The sequence below is a fragment of the Symphodus melops genome, assembly GCF_947650265.1.
Source record: "Symphodus melops genome assembly, chromosome: 3".
In the NCBI taxonomy this organism is placed as follows: domain Eukaryota; kingdom Metazoa; phylum Chordata; class Actinopteri; order Labriformes; family Labridae; genus Symphodus; species Symphodus melops.
Window position 1 is genome coordinate 2,466,499 of NC_136693.1, and position 23,348 is coordinate 2,489,846.

Consider the following 23,348-nt stretch of genomic DNA (forward strand, 5'->3'; position numbering starts at 1 on the left):
AAGAGTATCAATGATTTTGTAGAAAATAAAGATGTTATATGAAGTTTAAGGATAGATAGATAGATAGATAGATAGATAGATACTTTATTGATCCCAAGGGAAATTCAAGGGGGGGTAAATATGAAGAAGTGACTATCAGTTAAAATGAATAGATGTTTTTCAAAGTGAAAGTTTTGTTTCACATTCTTGGTTATTTTTTAAAGTGCAATTTGTTCTACTTTGCAGCAAGAAAATTGGGTGAATCAAATAATATTTATGATGCTGAAAAAATCCAAACATGTCAATTGAATCGAATGATTTTTTTTTAATTTACTCGCGAAAACTTTCCAACACTTTTTCTTTATTTATCTGAAAGTACCCAGAGAAGTTTAAACTCCAGAATCCAGATTGTGTTCAAATTAGTTTTCCTGTTTCAGTCTGAACAGATCTATAAATTGACTTTCAGATCTAAACCCTCTAATTGGGAGGGTTGGTGAATCAAGGTAAAAAATAAATAAAATGAAACACAGCATAGCGTGAGCACGGAAGATGTAACTAACAGAGACTGCAGGATAGACGAGTTAGCAGTGAACCAGAAAAAGCCTCCCAGCAGCTGTCAGCTCTAAACTGGGAGAATTTATGGCTCCGACTGGTCGCCATCAGCTGCTCATACGTAGTGGGAGGCAAAGAGGCACGCACACACACACACACACACACACACACACACACACACACACATTCTGTTTTTGTTAATTAGGTGGACTATTTTTTGCAACCCTAAACAATCTCCCCCTCTTTCCACTTGTGCTGGAAAAATGCAAATCTTAAAAGATCCTATTTGATTTATAAAACACAAATCTGACTTCAATATTTGAATGAACACATCAGAAATCAAAATCCAAGAACCTGACACCATGCTGCACAAAGAGGACAAAAGATAATTAGGTACTTAGCTCCACCTGTGACAGAAATAATAATTACAGGGCCAACTTTATTTGTCAGGACGATGGGCATACACAAACATGTAAGTTCTGTGTATTAAAGAGTCAAAAATGGATAAATGGATCATGGCTAAACAAACACATGTGGACTGTGTGACACACACACACACACACACACACACACACACACACACACACACACACACACACACCTACATGGCTATTTTTGCAACAGATTCCTCTTAAAGCAAGAAAAGAAAAGTCAAATGTCTAATAAATAATTTCTTGTTCCTATTTGAGTTGATTTAATTGAACATATTTTCGGTCATTGTCAGCCAAGCTCTACACCTCCAAACATGCTCCCCCTACAGGACAGGAGAGGAACACCAGCTGCAGTTAAGCAGTAGAAGTTAATGTGGCCCCCCTACAGAAAAGAAAGTTAAAGATGCTTGTTGAACCTCTGTAGTCTAAAAAATCGTCTTTACATTTCAAAGAAAGTATGAGCCCAACAAATTAAATTAGTGTTAATTAATATTTCATGCTCTCATGCTGAAAATGAAGCCAATGTGGAAGTGCATGAAACCGCAGTTCCTTGATTCGCCACTTGAGGCTGTATGCAAAAGCCCCCATGAAAGTCCCCTTGCCTGTCTTTAAAGCAGAAATAAATGTTTACAGCGTGGTTAAAAAAAATGATTTTGCTCTCTCTTGAAAATGTCTCTATTGGTTAAAAAAAAAGTGTGTTTTTTTAATAAAATGTTTTGTTTCGTATTGAGCCTGTTGGGGCCCTGGGAAAAAAAATCCATCAGCGGGCTCTCCAATCCACGAGCAATGAAAGTGGGTGCTGTCAGATGGGGCCCTCATTGGGAGTTTTCCAACTGTTATTGTAGAATTTGCACATTTTAAGATGCTGTGGTTTAAAGTTGTTCGGCCCCTGGGGGCCTCTAAGTGTCCTCAGGCTGCAAGCAGTCGCCCGCCTTGCAAGCAGCGCCCCTCTCCAACAGCAATCAAAACATTTCACAATATCCAGCTGATCATATAACTACTATGCAGTAATGAATTGCAAAACAAATTCTGATTCGTTCATAAAAAAATGGATGATTTATTGTTAAATAAATTACCGGAAGCTGTGTGTTTGTTCTCTTCAAGAGGGCTTTTATTATGTACGCGTTGACCGGAAGTGATGCAGTGTAATTACTCAGACTTGACAGTAGTGTGAAGATGGCGGCGTACAGTCGCTCTCAGCTGCTGTTGCTGCTGTTGTCGTCCGTGTGTCTCCGCAGCTTCAGCTCCGTCTTCGGCTTGAAGGCGGGCAGCGGCCCGGCCGAGCCGCCGAACCCGGCCGTCCTCAGAGCCGTCGATCCCCCGCTGAAGGATGCACCTGCCGCCGCCGCTGCTGCTGCTGCTGCCGCTGGGGCCTCTCAGCCTCGAAGGGCGACCGGCTGGAAACTGTCGGAGGAGGAGGCCTGCCGGGAGGACCTGACCCGCCTCTGCCCCAAACACACCTGGACCAACAACCTGGCCGTGCTGGAGTGCCTGCAGGACCGCAGAGAGGTAAGCGACAGGCGGCCGAGCTTGAGGGGTGAACAGCCGGTCCTCGGAGGTGATGATGGGAGTCTGCTGGGTGTGTCGCCCCGGTCAGGTTAGATCCTCACCGGCTGACAGCGAGAGGATGATGCAGAGGTGAACAGCTGATGGAGGGCTGCAGCTCCATCAGGAGGCTCATGGTTAGATAAAAAAATAAAAAAATAATAATAACATTTGCTTGCTTGCAGATTTCATTCAGAAAGTCTCTGACAACAAACAAAGCATGAATTTAAGTGTTACACATCTTTTGTCTTATAGCTTTTTTATTATTATTATTATTATTATTATTATTATTATTTACATTTTACGATGGTCAAAGCTTTTTCTTTAAACTCAACATCTGGTAAAAAAAAAAAAAAGCATACAGAGGTCAGTGATGTGAAGACAAAGATTTTAAAGGAAGGCTTTAAATTGCTCGTTCATGCGAATTAAAGACCTGACAAGTTGCATCATATTAGATGAAAATCTTAAATTATCTTTCTTTCTATCTTTCTTTATATGTGCAAAAAAAAAGAATTGAAAGTGTTAAATAACATCTCTCTAAAATGCACATGAGGGTGATCATGCCGTCCTCACAAAACACTACAGTGAAAGGTTTTCCAGCTCTGCAAACACAACTGCAAACTCAGTGAAGTAATTATCAGCCAGAGTGAGGTGTGTGTGTGTGTGTGTGTGTGTGTGTGTGTGTGTGTGTGTGTGTGTGTGTGTGTGTGTGAGTGTGAGTGTGAGTGTGTGTGTGTGTGTGTGTGTGTTCAGTCATCCAGCTTGCACATGACTCACCGCTGAAGTAAAAAACTGAACTCGTCCTGCTTTTGTTTCTTTGCGTTAAAACACACACACACACACACACACACACACACACACACACAAAGCATTTTCTCTCTCTCTCATCATTTCAGATTTCCAACCTTCATGCACACATTTATTTCAGGCTTTTATTTTGAAAGAGGTTGTTGTTCATTAATCACACAGAGTTAATCAGTGTCTGATCGATGAACAGAAAACAGAGACATGAGATTTTTTAAATTCTTTTCACATGTTGTTAAACTGAAACGTTGTTCTTTTAACTGCACATAAAAGAGTGGTTGTGCTTATAGCTCTGTATAGATAGATAGATAGATAGATACTTTATTGATCCCAAGGGAAATTCAAGTATCAGTATAGGAGTAGAGATCCTGTTTTTCACGATGTTGCAAACAAAATAAAAACATAAAAATAAATCAAAGGGCGCTCGGAGGAGATCTCCTCTGCGTCAGATCGTCTTCGAGGAAGTGCAAATCAAGAACAACTTTACTGCTACTCTCCACTGATATCAGCTCGGGTTTTTCAGATGTAATCTTGGGCTTTTATGTCTTTTATTTTGGCGGTGGATAAAATAAATCAGAGAGAGAGAGAGAGTGTGAGAGTGAGAGTGGGTGAAGACGTGCACGAGACCGAACCACTTGACCATCAGTGGTTCTCATTGATAGTTCTCATAGGTTTGATATGTTTAAACTTCATACCTGACACCATATAATATATAATATACGTCCATAAAGTCGGTCTGGTAGTGGAGCCTCGTTTCTGCTCTGTTTGAAGAAGCACTTTGTGAAGTCTTGTATTTAAAGTCGCTGTAATAATACAAATAATAAAGTGTGACAGTTTACACATGAAGCAGCAATAATCCAGCGTGTCCTGTGTAAATGTCTGTTTACAATGAGCCATGTGTGACGTGAAAGGCCAGCTGGCTCCTCCCCCTTTAGCTGGCTCCTCCCCCTTTGTGTATAAAAGCTGTTACTGAACTCACTGCTTATTTGAATGTCACGTTAGCATTTTTTTTAGCTCACGGTCAGTCTGTGTAAATGTACATGCAATGTGAAGCTACAAGCTAACTAGAGAGCGCCACCATCAGCCTATAGCTTGAGGGTGTGTCGCTGTAGGAGAGCGGAGGGGGCGTGGCCAAAGCAGCAGCTTGTTTTGGTTTTCATGCTGGAAGTTGGAAGTCATCAAACAGTCCCACCTTCTTCCTTGAAGTTTTCATTGACACACTATTCAGTCCCACCAGGAAGTTTGATTTTGTTTTTATTTATTTTTTTCGTTTCAGCAGAAGACAAACCGCTCACTCGCTCACTCACTCACTCGCTCACTCACTCACTCATGATGGATGTGTAAAGTGTTGCACACAGCTAACTTTTAATACAGCTGCTGAAGAATCAGCTGATCACGCCTTCTCTTCGTGTTGTGGTACAAATTAGACTTTTAAATCTCAAAAATACAGAAAGAGCCACAGCCGCCCCCTGAGATGTAAAGAGATCTGTCTTGGCCCACGTCGACACCTCTTAGACCCAGTTTTCAGGATGATCGTGAGTGATGGACTTCATGCTAGCTGTTAGAAGCTACAAACAGCAAACGTTGTATATCCAGCTCCATGTTTATAAGATGCAGATTCCATGCAGGACTCTCAATGTGATCGAACATTGCACGGCGGGGAAAGGAAATGGAAAAGTTGTTTGTCGTGAGAGCTTAACGAGCCAGACACGTGGCAGCAGAGTTTTTGTTCATCACATGTAAATAAATAAAAGAGAAAAAAAACAAAACCCCCCCTAATGATGTGGATCTCAGCTGTGGACACGCTGAGCCGCAGTCTAACAGCGCTCCTCAGCTGGTAGAAACAAGAACAAGCTAACAAATGACACGCCTGTCATGACTCATCTATTGTGCATCTGCTCGCCTGGAAGAGAAAAACCTCCCAGGCTCCCCCCCCTTCCCAGTTTTCTCTCCCTCCGTCACAGTTTAGTTTTTTTGGGATCTGATCTGGATGGAGGGCCGGCGGACAGCTCACGAGATGGTGAATCCCCTTTGGAGGAATCTTTGTTTGTTTGTGTTTAACCCTCAAAGTGTCAACTTGTTCAATGATTCAGGATGTGAGGACGAGCTGCTCGTAGTAGGCCGCCGTTCACCATTACGATAACACAGCTGTGTGCGATGATGACAGGAAGTGCCATTTATATGTTTACCTCCTGATTTGTCTTCTCACCAAATCTATGAGCAACATGTTTTATCCTGAAATAAAATCAGTAATCTGTTTTTTTGTCACCATCAGTTTGACTCCAGTTAATCTTGGGGGCGGGTTCGGGTTAGCTTAGCTTCATGCTAAGTGCATGAACGCTATGCACATGCTATAGCTAACAGGTACGCTGCTCTTATTTACTTCAAACTCGTGCAGATTGTTGACTTGTGTGTCAAATTGTGATAATTGTGCGGCCCTATCCTTTAGCTGTTTAGTGCCTTGTTGGTCGGAAGGAGCGTGCAGACTGCTAGAGAGCTTTATGGGGGGGGGGGGGGGGGGGTACCAGTGGCCTAGTGGTTATTTTGTGCTCCTCATGTACAGAGGCGAGCTGGCCGGGTTTAAATCCAACCTGTGTCTCCTCTCTTTCTTTCTCCTTCATTTCTGGCTCTATTCACTGTCCTGTCTTTGCAAAACAGACGTACGTGTGTGTGTGTGTGTGTGTGTGTGTGTGTGTGTGTGTGTGTGTGTGTGTGTGTGCGTGTGCGTGTGCGTGTGCGTGTGTGCGTGTGTGTGTGTCCTGATAAGTTTGATAACTCTGAATAATCCTGATTTGAATCCGTCTTTGTCTCTGGCAGATTGTTCTTAACTAACACAAACAACCAGAGAGATATCACGGTTAAAAGTCTTTGTGTTGGATTTATTTTTGTCTTCATACAACTAATTGACGTCACCCCCACCCCACCCTCTGGCACACTGACGTCAGACACACACACACACACACACACACGCCCCTCCCCTGGCTCTGAGCGATGTCCTCTTCTCTCAGATAATTACATCGTTTTCACTCCAGAACAGCTGTGGCCTCCTGAACACGTAAATGACACTTATAAATCTGCTTCATCTCTGCAGGAAGACACACACACACACCCCTCACACACACACACACCCCTCACACACACACACACACACCTCACACACTCACACACACACACACACACACCCCTCACACACACACACACACACACCCCTCACACACACACAATGCAGCGTCTCAGTATTTGTTTGTGTCGGCCTGAGCTCTGCTATCCGACACTTGATCGATGTCTGACAAACAGCGTCTCAAAGACAGACTCATGAAGTCAGTCCGCTCAGAGACGACGAGGCCGGAGGAAGTTTCCAGAAGAGGTCATCGAGTCACTCCGTCATCTTCAGGCTGTGAGTGTCTGCAGCTCTCCGTGCAGCCAGCAAGCTCCCCCTTTTTTATTGAGCGGGTTGGTTTCACAACACACTGAAGCCTGCTGTCACTCTGCTGAACTGCAAATCACAAAGACTGTATTTAAAGCTGACGGAGTGTGAGCAGCGCGGGGTTGGATAAAGCGAAAGGCTTATCACTACTTCAGTGTCAAATATGCCGTAGATGCTCGCCGTAGCGTCTGCATCGCCCTCTGATGCCTCCCGGGGACAAATAAAGTTTTTTTGGATTGAATTGAGTTACTCCACATTAAAGCCAAGCAGATCGTACTTCCTGTCTTGTCTTTCTGTGGAGTAGAGGTTCTTCTCACAGGTCAGGGTTTTGTCTTCTTGCGTCACAGTCTCGTACCACATGAGGTCAGATCAGGAGGCGCGAGCGAGCACGAGACGGGTCTCGTATCCTGCAGCCGTTTTACAAACTCTGCAGGATCTTCTCTTTTCTTCTTTGTCTGTGTGGTTAAAACTGCTGCTCAATATTCATCAGCTCCAGCTCCGCTTTCATTCGCCATGGTGTCCTGAACACAAACAGGCAGCGAACGTGGCGGAACAGGAAGCTGAAAATAGAACGAGCAGACACGTGTCAGGCCACGCCGTTTGCTTCCACCTGATAAACGTCGGCTTCACATTCATTCTCTCAAAGCTTTGACTTGTTTTTTGTGTGTGTGTGTGTGTGTGTGTGTGTCATCTCCTGAGGGAAATCTCTTAACTATCTTTATCTTTTTTGGAGCTGCTGAAGGTAGAAAAGGTTTCAAACTTTGGATTTTTGCTGTGAGATTGGATCTCTTTTATTTATTTGTTTATCTATTAAAGATATTTTGGGGCCTTTTCTCGATGCGACAGCTGAAGAGAGACAAGAAATGTTGGGAGTAGAGAGTGGGAGCAACGGGCCCAGGCTGGACTCGAACCCACGGCCGCAGCCTCCGTACACGGTGCACGCGTCTTAACCGCCAGGCTCTCTGCGGCCATGCGTCTGTATTCTGTGCAGCCGGAGGTTTGTGAAGATTGAACCAAAACACTGAGCTGAAAGAGGCTGCAGGGTCATGTGACCCGTCTTCACTTCGCAGATTAAAGGAAGTCGGTGCAGTCTGGTGCTGCGGACCACCGGCGACTGTAAATCCACAATGAAGCTTTTGTGATCTGAAGTGTGCAGAGGGCAGACGTTTGGTCTCGTGTGTGTGTGTGTGTGTGTGTGTGTGTGTGTGTGTGTGTGTGTGTGTGTGTGTCACATTACTCCCCTGTCTCAGAAACAGAGCGACTCTGTTATCACTTCACTTTAATCAGAGTCTCCTCAGTAATGAATCACTGATTGGTTTGTTTTCACACATGAAGTTTAAAGTCAGGAGGGTCGTCGCCCCCGTGGGCTGAGCGCTCTCATGTCTGAACAGGGATTCAAACCAACAACCTTCCAGCTGTGAGGCAAGAGCATAAACCGACCTCTGCAGCCGAGAGCGATGCATTCATACTGAAGCTGAATGTTTGCTTCATGTCACATTAGATGCAGACTCTGCACTTCTCTTCATATTCAAACAGTGTGACAGAAAGTTTTATTTCTGCAATTTAAAAAAAACATTTGACTGATTTTTTTTGTGTCTTTCTGCAGGAAACTGAAATCGCTTCGGACTGTAACCACGTAAGTCCCCCCTCTGAAACACACACACACACACACACACACACACACACACACACACACACACACACACACACACACACACACACACACACACACGGATCCTGTTTTATTATGAAGAGTTCACAGAGGAGGTCGAATGTTTTTAACAGCTTGGTTCAATCAGCGAGTGGATTATTATGAAATGTGGTTTTCATGTTTCTGGCCTCTCAGGGTGAAATTAAAAATCTTTAATCATCATTTTTCCTCATTCAGCGACTCAAATCTTAATTTAACATCACAGTTATACAAAGAATATATAAACCAGCAAACATCCCGAGGACGTATCTGTGCCTGTAGTCTAAACAGTTCAATAACAGCGTTCACTTTCCTCGTGTTATCCTCGGAAAATTAGGCCCATTTTACAGGATCTCATCCAGGACGAGGTGTGCGTTTATTCATTTTGACTTCTAGTATCTGTCTCTATCAGTCTAATAAAGTACCAACTCAGTCAGCTCCAATGTTTTCTTCACACAGCGTGAAGAATTCCTCGCCTCCTTATTAAACCACGACCTTCACTGACTCTGTAACGTTCGGCGCGTGTCGGCGTGTTCGCTTCCTGCAGCTCGCCGCTCCGTGATAACCTTCAGTGTTCAGAGTTCACAGCAGTAAACGGCAGACAGCTTCACGAGTCGCTCGAGGTTAACCGAGCGCTCTGACAGTCTTTATTACAGCTCAGGAAAGCACTGGCTGCAATTAACATGTCTCTCACACACACACACACACACACACACACACACACACACACACACACACACACACACACACACACACACACACACACACACACACACACACACACACACTGTGTTGTGGTGGTGGTGTTATTTTCTGGGCGGTCCGACTGTCAGAAGCTCTTATCTGTGGCTGCTGCAGCTGCAGCCTCTCAGGCAGGGAGACAATAGAGACATAAATAATAAAAAAAAAAAGGACAGAAGACTCTAAAGATAAAAAAAAGAGACATTTGGTGTTTGATTTGTTTGTTTTTCTGAATGAAACAACCTTTCAAATGACTTCCTGTCCCATAGAGGTGCTCAAAACTGATTTGTCAGCGTCCGACTTTAAGGACGATTCGGCCGCTAAACTTTTAGAAGACATATTTTAAGAAGCGTGCAGCCGAGTCCGAGATGTCCTTCTGCAACATGCAGCATTAAAATCACTTCAATCCAAATGTAATAAAGATACATTTTCTCCTCTCTCTCTTTCTATCTCAGCTCCTGTGGAATTATAAACTCAATCTGACCACCGATCCAAAGTTTGAGTCGGTGGCCATGGAGGTCTGCAAGAGCACCATCGCTGAGGTGAGAGTGCGGCGCCGCAGGCTCGCGGTTCAGCTTCCTGTTTCATTTTCATCACGTGTACATTTACTCACCTGAAAAGTTTCCGTGCGTCTTCCCAACACAAACCCCACGACATGTTTTGATTCCTTCAGATAAAGGAGTGCAACGAAGAAGAAAGAGGGAGGGGCTACCTGGTGTCCTGTCTGGTGGATCACCGCGGCAACGTCAGCGAGTACCAGTGTAACCAGTACATCACCAAGATGACCAGCATCGTGTTCAGCGACTACAGGCTGATCTGCGGCTTCATGGACAAATGTAAAGAAGACATCAACAACCTGCGCTGCGGAAGCGTCAACGTGGGACAGAAGGTCAGAGGTCACGCCCCCCCCCCCCCCTCTCCTCATGTCCTCCCTTCCTCTTCGTCACCTTGTTCCCTCACCGTCTGCCTTGTCGTGGCTGCAGGACGTCCACTCGCAGGGCGAGGTGATCGCCTGTCTGGAGAAGGCGTTGGTGAGGGAGGCGGAGCAAAAGGATCAAGCTCATTCAATCAAAGAGGAATGCCAGCGGGCCATACTGAGGGTGGCCGAGCTGTCGTCAGACGACTTTCACCTCGATCGACACCTGTACTTCTCCTGCCGAGACGACCGTGAGAGATTCTGTCAGAACGTAAGGACTTTAGACTCTCCTCTTCTTTTTTCAAATCATTTTGAAAAGATTTGTTTTTAGGGTTTAATGACGTGATGTGTAAGTCAGGCGTTTCTTGTTTCTTGACTTGTGCTTCGTGTCCACCTGGCATTTTTTGCATGAAGCGTGAAAACAATTTAAAAAAAAAAAAAAAAAAGAGGCTGGTGCTCAGAAAAAAAAAGGGCCTTAGTTAGCTTAACTCAGCTTTAGCTTAGCTTTATATCACAGTCTTCACTTTTAACCTCTGACGGCACAAATCGCACTTCGGCGTTGCCTTTTTTTAAGCTTGGACGTTGTCTTTTCATTTGTTCTGACAATTAAAATACGAAACCGTTGGATAAACAAATCATTGAAGCAACTATTTAAAAAAATGTGTGTTTCTTGTTTTCGTCCGCAGACTCAGGCCGGAGAAGGAAAAGTCTACAAGTGTTTGTTCAATCACAAATTTGAAGAGGCGATGACTGAAAAGGTATCGGCTCTAAATCTTACCTCATGCTGGAAACATCGACGTGCGTTAATTTTTTGAAAATTTCTAACGCTCCTCTGTCGTCCCTCGTCAGTGCCGCGACGCTCTCACCACCCGTCAGAAGCTCATCTCTCAGGACTACAGGGTCAGCTATTCTCTGGCTAAAGCCTGTAAGGTGGACCTGAGGAAGCAGCGCTGCAGCCTGGACACCAACCTGCCGCGAGCCCGCGAGGCCCGACTGTCCTACCTGCTGCTGTGTCTGGAGGCTGCTGTGCACCGCGGTGAGTGGACGCAGAGGGGGAGGGGGAGTTAGGGTGGACTTTGAGATCCACCTGGGTAACCAGTAACTACCTTCAAAACGCAACACAAGCGTTTATATAAAGTCATTACAGCGCTCTTCCTTCCTGACTGACAGAGATAGCCTCCTGCTGGGAGGAACAGGAAAATATAGCTGGAGAAGTATCTAGATATTTTCAGAAGTGCATATGTGAAAACAGCCATAAAGTCGTTGCAGATATCTACCAGAAAATTAATTGCATTGCAAAAATAAATCAATAACATTTATGTAAATTTCTAATAAGTTTTCATGCTTTTCTGTGCAAGTACCGTAAATTCCGTACTATTGAGCGCACCTGGATATAAGCCGCACCGGCTAAAAATAAGTAAATAAATGTATTTGTACATATATAAGCCGCACTTGATTATAAGCCGCAGGTGTCCACGCTATAACAAGAGCTATTTACACAGACGTAGGCTACCGGTAACATCCACAAATACTGTAGCGTCCGTACGGACGTTAAAGGACGACGAGAGCGTTCAAATAATAACTTTTAATAACCCGATCACTGTCGGCCGTGACCACGCCGTTTACAGCAGAGAGCAACACATAACTCTCCAACAATCCAACTCTCTCCCCCAGCGTTCTCTCATACAGCCACTCAACACGTTCTCGCTGGTGCATTCACTGACTCTCCACATAATCGGAATTATGAACACATTATCAACTACTGACTTTACAACATGAACCGTTACAATACGAAGCCTAGCCGACGGTGTCTGTAACACGGCTGATGAAAAAGATGACCGTAATATATTTCACAAGAAAAAGTCCATCCATTCACTGCCTCAGAATGACTTCATTACTCACTTCCTCAGTCTCTGTTGTCGCTGTCAGTGTCATCTTAACGTGCAGCAGCTCTGTTAGCTTCTTTGACAGCCAGGTCGATCGCCTTTAACTTGAAAGCTGCATCATATGTATTTCTCTGTGTGTTTTCCATGATGAGGGTGCGTGCATGAAGCGCAAAATAACTGATATTAAGATCCGACGTGACGAAGACAAATGTTTTTGCGGCAGAAGCTCATTGTCCCCCATAAAAAATCCATGCATTAGCCGCACCGGAGTAGAAGCCGCAGTGCTCGAAGTGTGAGAAAAAAGTAGCGGCTTATAGTCCGGAATTTACGGTAATCGTCTTTCTGTTGTGCTGTGCAGGTCGTACTGTCAGCGGAGAGTGTCAGGGGGAGATGCTGGACTACAGGCGGATGCTGATGGAGGATTTCTCTCTGAGTCCGGAGATCGTGCTGCACTGTCGGACCGAGATCGAGGCTCACTGCTCGGGCCTGCACCGCAAAGGACGCACGCTGCACTGCCTCATGAGGATCGGGAGAGGAGACCGCAGCACCACCGTGGACAGCGTCTGCCAAAGCGCTGTAATTATTTCTTTTTATAGACGCCATGCCTCATGGCTCTGCTGTGTTGTTTTGTGTTTGAAGACTCTCGCCTTGATAGTCCGGCACAAACGCGTCTCTTTGCTTTCTGAGTGGTCAAACGCTTTGTAAAGTACATTCTTCAAAATTTATTTGACTAAATAATTCATGTTCAATTGTTTTTTCTGAATAACTCGAAAACCACTTTACATGAATCATTCAGTTTTTAAGCTGTTAGTCGTCCGATTTTCTGCATCAGCATCTTCAGTTAATATTTCATAAAGGTAAAATATGTTTGAAAACCACCAAAATGACTTCTACTTCTATCTACTGTGTTTGTTTACTGTAGATTTTCAGTTTTAGATACTGTGGCTTTGTTTGACCAGATGGTCTCCTGCAAATATACAAATCCAACATGTGAAAGTATGCAAACAACAAATGCTCAAAAACTGGTAGTTTAAATATTGTCTGTTTTTAACTAAGCTTAGTGTAGATAAAAGAGTAAAAACAGATTTATGAGTTTGATTCAGTCATTTAACAAATATGATGCAATTCATGATGCGATATGTTATGATGCATTACAATATGTTAATTTTATTTTACATTACGTAAGATTACAATATGATACCATATAAGAAGCTACAATACTATACATGTAGCTTCTACATTAAGCTATGATATTGTTACAATATGTTATGTTACATTACAACAATACGATTTGTTACGTTACGATTTATTACGTTACGATTTGTTACGTTTCGATATGTTACGATATGTTACGTTACGATTTGTTATGTTACGATATGTTACGATATGTTACGTTACGATTTGTTACGTTACGATATGTTATGTTACGATATGCTACGTTAGGATATGCTACTTTACGATATGCTACGTTAGGATATGCAATGTTAGGATATGATACGTTACGATTTGTTACGTTACGATTTGTTACGTTACGATTTGTTACGTTACGATTTGTTACGTTACGATTTGTTACGTTACGATTTGTTACGTTACGATACGTTATGTTACGATACGTTATGTTACGATACGTTATGTTACGATACGTTATGTTACGATACGTTATGTTACGATACGTTATGTTACGATACGTTATGTTACGTGTAGTAGGTAGTTTTTTCCATAAAAACTAGAATAATAAATCTTATACTGAAATGTTTCTATAATCTTTGTCCCTGCTGCAGCTCCAAACGTTGATCCAGTCTGCCGACCCCGGAGCGGACTACAGGATCGACCGAGCGCTCAATGAGGCCTGTGAGTCTGTTATCCAGACCGCCTGCAAGCACATCCGCAACGGAGACCCAATGTGAGCAGCACACACACTCACTCACGCACGCACACACAGACACACACACACACACACACACACACACACACTCTCATACATAATCCATAATAAGGCCTGTCAAGATTATTGCTTTTGCTGGATGATTTATTTCTTAAGAAAAAAAAATGCATAATGCACATTTTTGGGTTTATGAAAAAACCTTAAAAAAACAACAACTAGACGTTCATGTTTCATTAATCGGAGACTCTCTCTTAGTCAAGTGTCACAAAACAAAAAATAAATCACCAGAGTTACAGATAAATTCGAATTTTAAAACCCATTTTAGTTCACATGATGTGGAAGAAACACGTGGAGAGATTCTGGCACCAGTGTCATTTTTTACTGAAGGTTTTACTTTGTGTCAAAGGTCACTATGATCTTCCCTATATATAAGAATAGACTTTAAATAGTTAATTTAAATATAATGTGAATGTGTTTGCAGATAAATGGATGAAGTGGTGAAGTGTTTGATAGCTGTAAAGTCAGGACAACTTTGACGTCATTACATCCTCAGATTTTTTTTTTTATATATATATAAAAATATGGTGTTAAGTTTTTTTTGTCCTTCAGCAACACTTTAAATAATCACATTTAATTATTGTGTGTGTGTGTGTGTGTGTGTGTGTAGGATCCTGTCGTGCCTGATGGAGCACCTGTACACGGACAAGATGGTGGAGGACTGTGAGCACCGACTGTTGGAGCTGCAGTATTTCATATCCAGAGACTGGAAGTAAGAATGAATTAAATGAACAATAAGAAGACATGTAACTAAGTAGATGGATCAATATTTTTGTTTCATGGATGATCTCCAGATTATGTCAAGAAATATTCCCTCCTGAATTTTATATCTAAATTAATTTGTTTCCACAAAAAAAAAAAAAATCATCAAAATTCCGACTAATTGTTTTATTATGATCTGTATCCACGTGGCTTTGATCGTGCCTTTACAATCAGAGCTGTGTGAGGATTAAAGACAGAGGTCGTCTCAAGGTCATATTAACCCGTTGTCTCCTCCCTCCCTCCGTGTGTCAGACTGGACCCCATCCTCTATAAGAAGTGTCAGGGCGACGCAGCCCGACTCTGTCACACTCGCGGCTGGAACGAGACGAGCGAGCTGATGCCGCCGGGCGCCGTTTTCTCCTGCCTGTACCGGCACGCCTACCGCACGGAGGAGCAGGGACGCCGGGTACGATGACAAACACAAACACGCACTTGTAAATACTGAAGTCTATCCGTGTGTTGTCTGATCGCTTCAGAACCAGGTGTGACTCTGACGTTTCTTAAACTCAGCAGGCGAATCCAGACGAGCAGGTAGGTGCTCATTGGCTCAGTCGAACGGTCCGAACGTTTACAGGCACGAAGAAAAAGTCCGACTTTAACCGGAATTTTAATGTTGGTCCGACTAAAATGAATCTGAACCAAAGTGGACTCGGCGTTCTGCACACGCTCCGACTAAATGATCGAGAGGAGCTGTAAGCGCAGCTCGCCTTAACTGTGCATGTAAACGTACTGACTGTTGATCCTGGTGAAGGGTTCATCTGATGATGATGATGATGATGATTTACTCTTCATCTCTTAGCGCCCTGATTGGCTGGCTTTATTCGAGGTGTTGGGATGTGATTGTGGGACTTGTGTGCTTAAGAAGAGCAGCAACATAAACTCATTATTTAATGGCTGTTTGTGGAGATTGGGTCAACTCGCCTCGACTTCACTTGGACATTTTTCTACGGTGGCTGATAAGGAAAAAAAGCTCTTAAAAAAGCTTTTTAAGATCGATTTTTTTAGGCTTTTTATGCCTTTTATTACAGAAGACGGGACCAGCCGAGGAGCTCATGAATGCAGCATCACTCTTCTCTCTAAGTACAACATGTCGGACTGCTGGTACTGAAGCACAGAACAGAACCTTAATGATTTGTTTCAGAGGGTTTGCTCTTTAAATAAAAGCCTCCGCACAGCATGGATTTAATGATCGCCTGCTCGCCTCACATATCCGTGTAATCAGCGTCTCAGGTCCTGATTTCTGGTAATTACAGTCTTCAGAAAGGAGACTCTGGACAATGATTGCATGGTCTCAGGAATCAGTGTGTGTGTGTGTGTGTGTGTTTCAGAGCTTGAGATGACGCCATTTTTATAAATTAAGGTCGTTTTAGTTGGCTCACACTTTTTCAAAAAGCTGTGAAAAGTCGGTTACAGGTCGTGCTTCAATCACAAGAAGCCCTTTCCTGCTTCATTTTAAGTCACACTGTTTTAAAGACTCTGCAAACTCACTCGAAACGTGTGAACTGAGGTTATAATTCAGCAGCCTCCAGGAGGGTCATGTCTGTATATTATGATGTGTTTGTATGTGCTCTTGTCTGCAGTTATCTCGGGACTGTAAGGTGGAGGTTCAGAGGATTCTCCACCAGAGGGCGCTGGATGTGAAGTTGGACCCCGAGCTGCAGAAACGCTGCATGACCGACCTCGGGAAGTGGTGCAGCGAGAAGACGGATACTGGACAGGTGAGAGGAACCAGAAGCTGTTCCTCCTGCAGAGACCGGCCATCTGTTGGATCAGTTCATCATAGCGCCTGTCATTACTCTTAATCCTGTTTTAGTTTTTTTTAAAGTGTTAAAATCTTGATGATTGGTGAACCGTCCAATAAAACCATCTTGTGTGTGTTTAGGAGCTGGAGTGTCTGCAGGATCATTTGGAGGACTTGGTGTCCGCCTGCAGGGAGGTCGTGGGCAACCTGACCGAGCTGGAGTCCGAGGTAAGGGGTTATTAAAGTTCATCCGTCAGAGGAGAGGAGGAGTGTCTTTGTGTCACCTGCACATCCTCATACACACTTGTGTCCGTGTTTCTGTCTCTTTCAGGACATCCAGATCGACGCGCTCCTCATCCGAGCGTGTGAACCCGTCACTCAGGCTCACTGCCACGTGAGTGCGCCAACACAAACAAATAGACTTCCTCTTCTTCGAACGACTCGTCCAGAATAAAGTTTAGATGCTAACTGTGTGTGTGTGTGTGTGTGTGTGTGTGTGTGTGTGCGTGTGTGCAGGATGTCGCTGATACCCAGACTGACACCGGTGATCTCATGGAGTGTTTGGTTCAGAATAAACACCAGAAGGAGATGAACGATAAGTGTGCAGTCGGCGTCACACACTTCCAGCTGGTCAGTTTTTTAAAAAATAAATCTGTTTCATGCTCTGTGTTCATTTCTTTTTTTTATGAAGGATCTTGTTTGATTATTTTTTATTTATATGTGTGTTCCAGCGCTCACTCGTGCATGTCTTTATTTTTATTTTTTTCCTTTGGGACTTTTGAATTACGAGCATCTTTGTTTTTAGGCTTTTTAGTTTTTCTTGATGCTCGTGTCTGAGTTGAGAAGCAGGAGAGTTTCTCCACACTGTCGTTTTAACTTCATTAAAACTGCACTTTAACATGAGCAACATCAACACATGACTGTTTCAAACTCCAGATCCAAATGAAGGATTTCCGGTTCTCCTATAAGTTCAAGATGGCGTGTAAGGAGGACGTTCTGCGCCTGTGTCCAAACATCAAGAAGAAGTGAGTCTGAAGAAGCGAGCCTCTTTTTCTTTTTTTTGTTATGTTGTTCTCCTTCAAACACACGTTTGTGATGTCCGTCTCCCTGCAGGGTGGACGTGGTGATCTGTCTGAGCACCACGGTGAGGAACGACACGCTGCAGGACGCCAAAGAGCAGCGGGTGTCTCTGAAGTGCCGGAAACAGCTGAGAGTGGAGGAGCTGGAGATGGTAACAAACACACACACACACACACGTTAAAGACACATTAAAGACACTTTGTGTATTTTGTAAAATGAAATATAGAGCGTCACTCCCCTCTCCTCTTCTTTCAGTCCGAAGATATCCGATTGGAGCCGGAGCTTTACGATCCGTGTAAATCCGACATCAGCCGTCTGTGTCCGAATGTGGCTTTTGGAAACGCTCAGGTGAGACGCAGAGAGACGCAGCGGGATGAATCCCAACGCTCAAAACCTTCAGTGAACATCATTCACTCGACCTTTTTTGTCTCTCTCTCTCTCTCTCTCTGCTGCTCCGTCAGATGATCGAGTGTCTGAAGGAGCAGAAGAAGCAGCTGAGTCAGCGCTGCCATCAGAGGATCTTCCGGCTGCAGGAGGTGGAGATGAGCGACCCCGAGCTCGACTATCAGCTGATGAGAGTCTGCAAGCAGATGATCAAGGTGAGGAAGAGGAGGACAGCGCGACGCCGTCAGTCCTCCTGCTGAAAACGTTTGGCGTGCAAACCGAATGAGATCACTGAGAAAATACTTTCTCAGTGACCTCTGAACTCTCTCAGAGCTGTGAATGACGTCACGTCCGAGCTAACTGCGCTAACGACATGGACGCCTCCGGGAGTGTTTAGCATTTAGCAAAGTCAGAGGTGTCAATCAGGCTGAACATGTCGTCTCTCCTGCAGCGTTTCTGTACGGACGCAGACGCCAGAAACGTCCTGCAGTGTCTGAAACAGAACAAGAACAGCGAGCTGATGGATCCAAAGTGCAAACAGATGATCACCAAGAGACAGATCACGCAGAACACGGGTGAGTTTAGACGCTGACACGCCCACTGAATTCAGCCCAACACTCACCTCGCTGATGAGCCTTCCTCCTCCTCCTCCTCCTCCTCCTCCTCACACAGACTACAGGTTGAACCCGGTGTTGAGAAAAGCTTGTCGTGCAGACATTCCAAAGTTCTGCCAGCCGATCCTGAACAAAGCGAGCGAGGACAGCGAGCTGGAGGGTCAGGTCATCGCCTGTCTCAAACTCAAATACGCCGACCAGGTCAGTCGGGGATCACATCCCAGTCAGCGTCCTGAAACTGTAAGATGAAGATGACAAGAAAGAATAGACGAACGTTTACTGAATTATGAAAATACATTTGGTGTGGATTTGAGTGTTTTGTGACTGCGGCTTGCTTCAGAGGTTGTCTCCGGACTGTGAGGACCAGATCAGAGTGATTCTGCAGGAGTCAGCCCTCGACTACAGACTGGACCCACAGCTGCAGAGACACTGCACAGACGAGGTGGAAACACACACACACACACACACACACACACACCAAGCACTGAGAAAGCAAAACTCTCCCTGATGTCCTTTTTTAAAAAGTCTTGATGTCAGTGTTTGTTCTGCGGCAGATCTCGCGGCTGTGTGCGGAGGAGGCGGCGGCTCAGGAGCAGACGGGTCAGGTGGAAGAGTGTCTGAAAGTCAACTTGCTGAAAATCAAACAGGAGGCCTGTAAAAAGGTCAATACTTTATCTATGAATGATTATTGTCCAAACTGTGTTGCATTGTGGGACCCTGTGAGCCCCCGACCACACAAATCAACATCACGATTAATAAGGAATTAATCTGTTTTTTTTGCTCTCTACTCTAAAAATGCTCCACTATTAAAGCTGGGATATTGTTTCTAATAAAATAGTGAATATCTAACTATTTTCTGGTTATTTATTGAATGTTTTGAAAGCATCACTTGAAATGCGTCGTCATGTGACGGCTCTGAAAAATAACTGAAACAGTTGACATTGGGAAAGATTAAATCGATTAATTTGATCCAAATGTCGATTAATTTTCGATTAATTTCCCAGAGAAATCAGTGCAGCTTGCAGATGGATGCACTTTCTCTTGATGAAATAATCTTCTGTGGAGGTTTGGAAATGATCTGTTCTGGAGAGGTCGACCCTGTTGGTCTCCACACGTGGATCCACTGAAGCTGACTCTCCCTCCCTTGTTGTTGTTTTTTGTCTGCAGGAGGTCCTGAACATGCTGAAGGAGAGCAAGGCGGACATTTTTGTGGACCCGGTCCTGCACACGGCCTGCGCTCTGGATCTCAAACACCACTGTGCCGCCATCACACCCGGCAGAGGGCGACGTGGGTGTTTTGACTCCACATCGAGACAGATTTGTGTCCGCTTGTGTTCGTGTCTTAACGTCTCTCTCTCTCTCTCACCACACAGAGATGTCGTGTCTGATGGAGGCGTTGCAAGACAAGAGAGTCCGTCTGCAGCCCGAGTGCAAGAAAAGACTTCAAGACCGCATCGACATGTGGAGCTACGCTGCGAAGGTAAACACCAGGAGGAGACGTTTCCAATTTAAACTTATGATCCAGTGATGAATAAAATAATCAGGATATCAACAAAGTTCTGTTGATCCTGCAAAACTCTGCCACAGTAACCTCTCCATCCGTCCTGCAGGTGGCGCCAGCAGAGGGCTTTTCAGACCTCGCTGTCCAGGTGATGACTTCGCCCTCCAAGAACTACATCCTCCTCATGATCGCACTGAGCGTGTGCATCCTTTTTCTGGTCGGGCTGCTGTGCGGTCGGATCACAAAGCGAGTGACGAGAGAGTTAAAGGACCGGTAGAGGACGAGCCCTCGATAAAGACAGACTCCTCCTACCTTCCCTATTTTCTTCCTCCTCCTCCTCCTCCTCTCAGATGCCCGGTCTGTAACCAGCCAACCTGCACAGTGCCAACGCCAGCGCCCACATCTTGAACTCTTCTGTTTATTGGCTGCTGCTGAATAACTGCATCAAATGCAAAATGGCCCCCGAATCCATAAATACTCCAACACTCGAGGGAGTTGTGACTTGCTTAATTGGAGCCTTTGTTCCTCGATGATCATCTTTCCTCCCCAGTAAGAATCCGCTTCTGCCGATGACTTGATTCGGGTCGGATGTGATCTCTTAAGTCTCTAAATAAGCGCTGTAAATGAAGTGACTGAGGGCTGCTGCTTCTGAGGTTTGGGTTGCTCCCCCCCCCCCCCCCCCCCCCCCCCCCCCCCCACCCACCCCTCCCCCCCCCCCACCCACCCCTCCCCCGGTCGATCCTGATGCTTTTTGTGATATTTAATGGAGACTGGAGCATGAAGAGCAGCTTTTGAAGTGACTGCGGCTGCCTGAATCGCACAAGGAGCTTAATTAAGTCTTGAGAATTTTTAAGTTGAATTTAATAGCGTTTTTTTTTTCTTTTCTTTCTTTCTTCTCATCAATCATGAAGTCTCACCTTCTTCGCCGGTGTACAGGTTTTACGTCCAAATCGCCAAGTACGGATGGACACATTTGGTCCAGCTCCTCAAGTTTTGGATTGTAAAGATCGCTCAGATATTTCCACCTCGTCCCTCGTCGTCCTCTGACCCCCCGCTCTCTGTTGCCTTTAACAATACTACATAACACACACAGAGGCTTCGTTTTGTTACTCAACAACTTGCAAGTGCAGTTTTTATTTACTTGTTTTGTGACCGTGTAAGTTATTATAATGTGGATATAGCATTTAAACATGAGACTTATGTTGAATACAGCTGCATAGGAAGTGAATTACTTTGGTTTTATTTATGAACGATGGCATCGAAGAGCTTCAAACCTGCTCTTGAACCTGCACGCAGCTGCTTAACCATTGAATGCTTTGCCTTAGGTCTGAATATTTGCTTTACTGTCATTTGTTTTTTACTTTTTTTTTTTAAAGCTCTTTTAAGCTGACAAACATCCTGTATGTGAACACGCAGCAGATGAAATGCAAACATGAGTCAAAGATTGTCTGAGAAGTCAAATTCAATCTCTCAAATGATATTAGCCTAGCTTAGCATAAACACTGGGAGTAGGGGGGAAAAAACGGCAGGCCAGTTTCTGTCCAAAGTAGCCACGTCTGTTTATCCCTCACAGAACAGCATCAGCTCCACTTCACGGGTAAATGAAGCCAAAGCTGAACTGCAAAAAGAACTGCAGTTCCTTGAGTGTCCACTAGAGGCTGCCTCCAAAAACCAAGGACTCCCCATTAGAGCCCATATTAAAATGTCCAGAAATAAACATGTTTACTGACTGGTTGAAGAACCGGTTTGGTCTTTAAAGCTCAAGTCTTTATTGGTAAAAACTGTACAGGGGGTGAATTTGGATTATATGAAGGTTAAGAATAATTAATTAGAGGCGTGGCCGAGTAGACAAGTGGGCGTATCGTAGCTGGTTGTAGGAGGCTTAAAGCTCATCTCAGCTCTACATCTGTTGTTTGTAGACCACAGGCGGGTCGGGTAGAATTATTGTGTCCAATATGGCCACCGCCATCATTCAGCTTGAAAACACAGTGACGTCACTAAGGCTCGGTCGTGTCGGAGCCCCCCCCCCCACCCCCGCCTCTGGTCTTCATGCTGGTCTGAACTCGACATCATACATCCTGTCCAGCAGAAAGCATTCAAAACACAAACGAACAAAACAGAGAGCAGCTTTAGAAGAGTGGAACAATCAGAGCGTTAAGATCAACGTTGTTATAAATGATCAGGAGATCATTCTGATCGATCTGGAGACACAAACTAAGAGGTTTATTTTTATGTACATATCACATAAACTGTATGTGGCGTCTCCCAGAGGAACAAAATCTGCTGATGATTTTTAAACAAACTCAAAATCCCTCACTTTTTTTTTTTTTCCCAGACATTCGAGCCACAAGTGTATTATTGTTTTCAAAGAAAATGATTTGTTACTTTAATTTAAACTGTAGACGTGGAAATGTTTTTTTATTTGATTTTTTTTAATCTAGTTTTTGAATATTTAATTTTGCACTTTAACTTGATGCACGTCTAACCTGCATTGAGGTGTTTGTCTGCAAAACAGCCGATTGGACAATTATTTGGTTTTACATTTATACATGTGAATGAAATAAAATCCCACTGATGACGAGTGCAGCATGTACACAATAATTCTGCTCAGTAACAAAAGTCAAGAACGCTGAGGTAGCCGATCATTTCAAAGGACTTTGAGCTTGAAAAAAAAAAAGAAAGAAACTTCCTTTTACCTGAAGTCAAGTCAAAACGTCTAAACGACCTGTTTCTGTTTGTTTATGTTCTGACGTGAGGTGTCCAATCAGAGGGGTCAAACACAGCTGTCATAACCAGTTTTGGACGTCGGTCTTTACATGTACAAAAACTATATCGTGTGCAGTTTTTTTTTTTCCTCTTTTCAGATGATGCCATGTAATATGAAGACGTAACAGATTTATCATTGTGAGATTTGATTTCGCTGTATAAATACAATTTGTCAATTTAATAAAACTGTCTGCAGACTTTTGTATCTTTGGCTGAACCAGACTTATTTTTGTGGTACTTACTGTTTAGTCTGCAAGATACAAATTGTTTGAGGAGCATATTTACATTCAATTAACAAAAAAGCACAGAGTACACCTGAGCCCTTCCAGAGAGGGGGCGTGGTCAGACACAGCTCATTTACATATTTAAAGTGACAGACACAGAAACAGCCTGTTCGGAGCGGGGCTGATATTGAAGGGTTTATAGGTAGGATCATCAAACACAGGATAAGAGTGGATTTAAAACACACTTCACACGTTTCAGGGAGCTCTGAAACTTATTTAAACTGGTTGAAAAAGGAGGACAAAATGTGACCTTTAAAGTATTTCCTACTAAATAAAATATGAACAAGATAAAGTCTGCAAAAC

The 23,348-nt window shown here is 43.9% G+C and overlaps 1 protein-coding gene across 1 annotated transcript; it reads left to right on the forward strand.

Annotated features, from left to right (window-relative positions):
- Positions 1-2,090: 2,090 nt before the first annotated feature.
- Positions 2,091-20,706, forward strand: glg1a (golgi glycoprotein 1a). The gene is made up of 26 exons (XM_079339375.1): positions 2,091-2,471; positions 8,345-8,374; positions 9,625-9,711; positions 9,843-10,058; positions 10,153-10,356; positions 10,772-10,843; positions 10,935-11,121; positions 12,330-12,547; positions 13,753-13,874; positions 14,524-14,625; positions 14,928-15,081; positions 16,256-16,393; positions 16,558-16,644; positions 16,748-16,810; positions 16,933-17,046; positions 17,353-17,441; positions 17,530-17,647; positions 17,752-17,844; positions 17,958-18,095; positions 18,332-18,455; positions 18,553-18,695; positions 18,835-18,936; positions 19,049-19,156; positions 19,662-19,782; positions 19,868-19,974; positions 20,105-20,706. Exons 1-26 carry the CDS (start codon positions 2,139-2,141, stop codon positions 20,270-20,272), a joined length of 3,438 nt encoding a protein of 1,145 aa, XP_079195501.1. The 5' UTR covers positions 2,091-2,138; the 3' UTR covers positions 20,273-20,706.
- Positions 20,707-23,348: the final 2,642 nt, after the last annotated feature.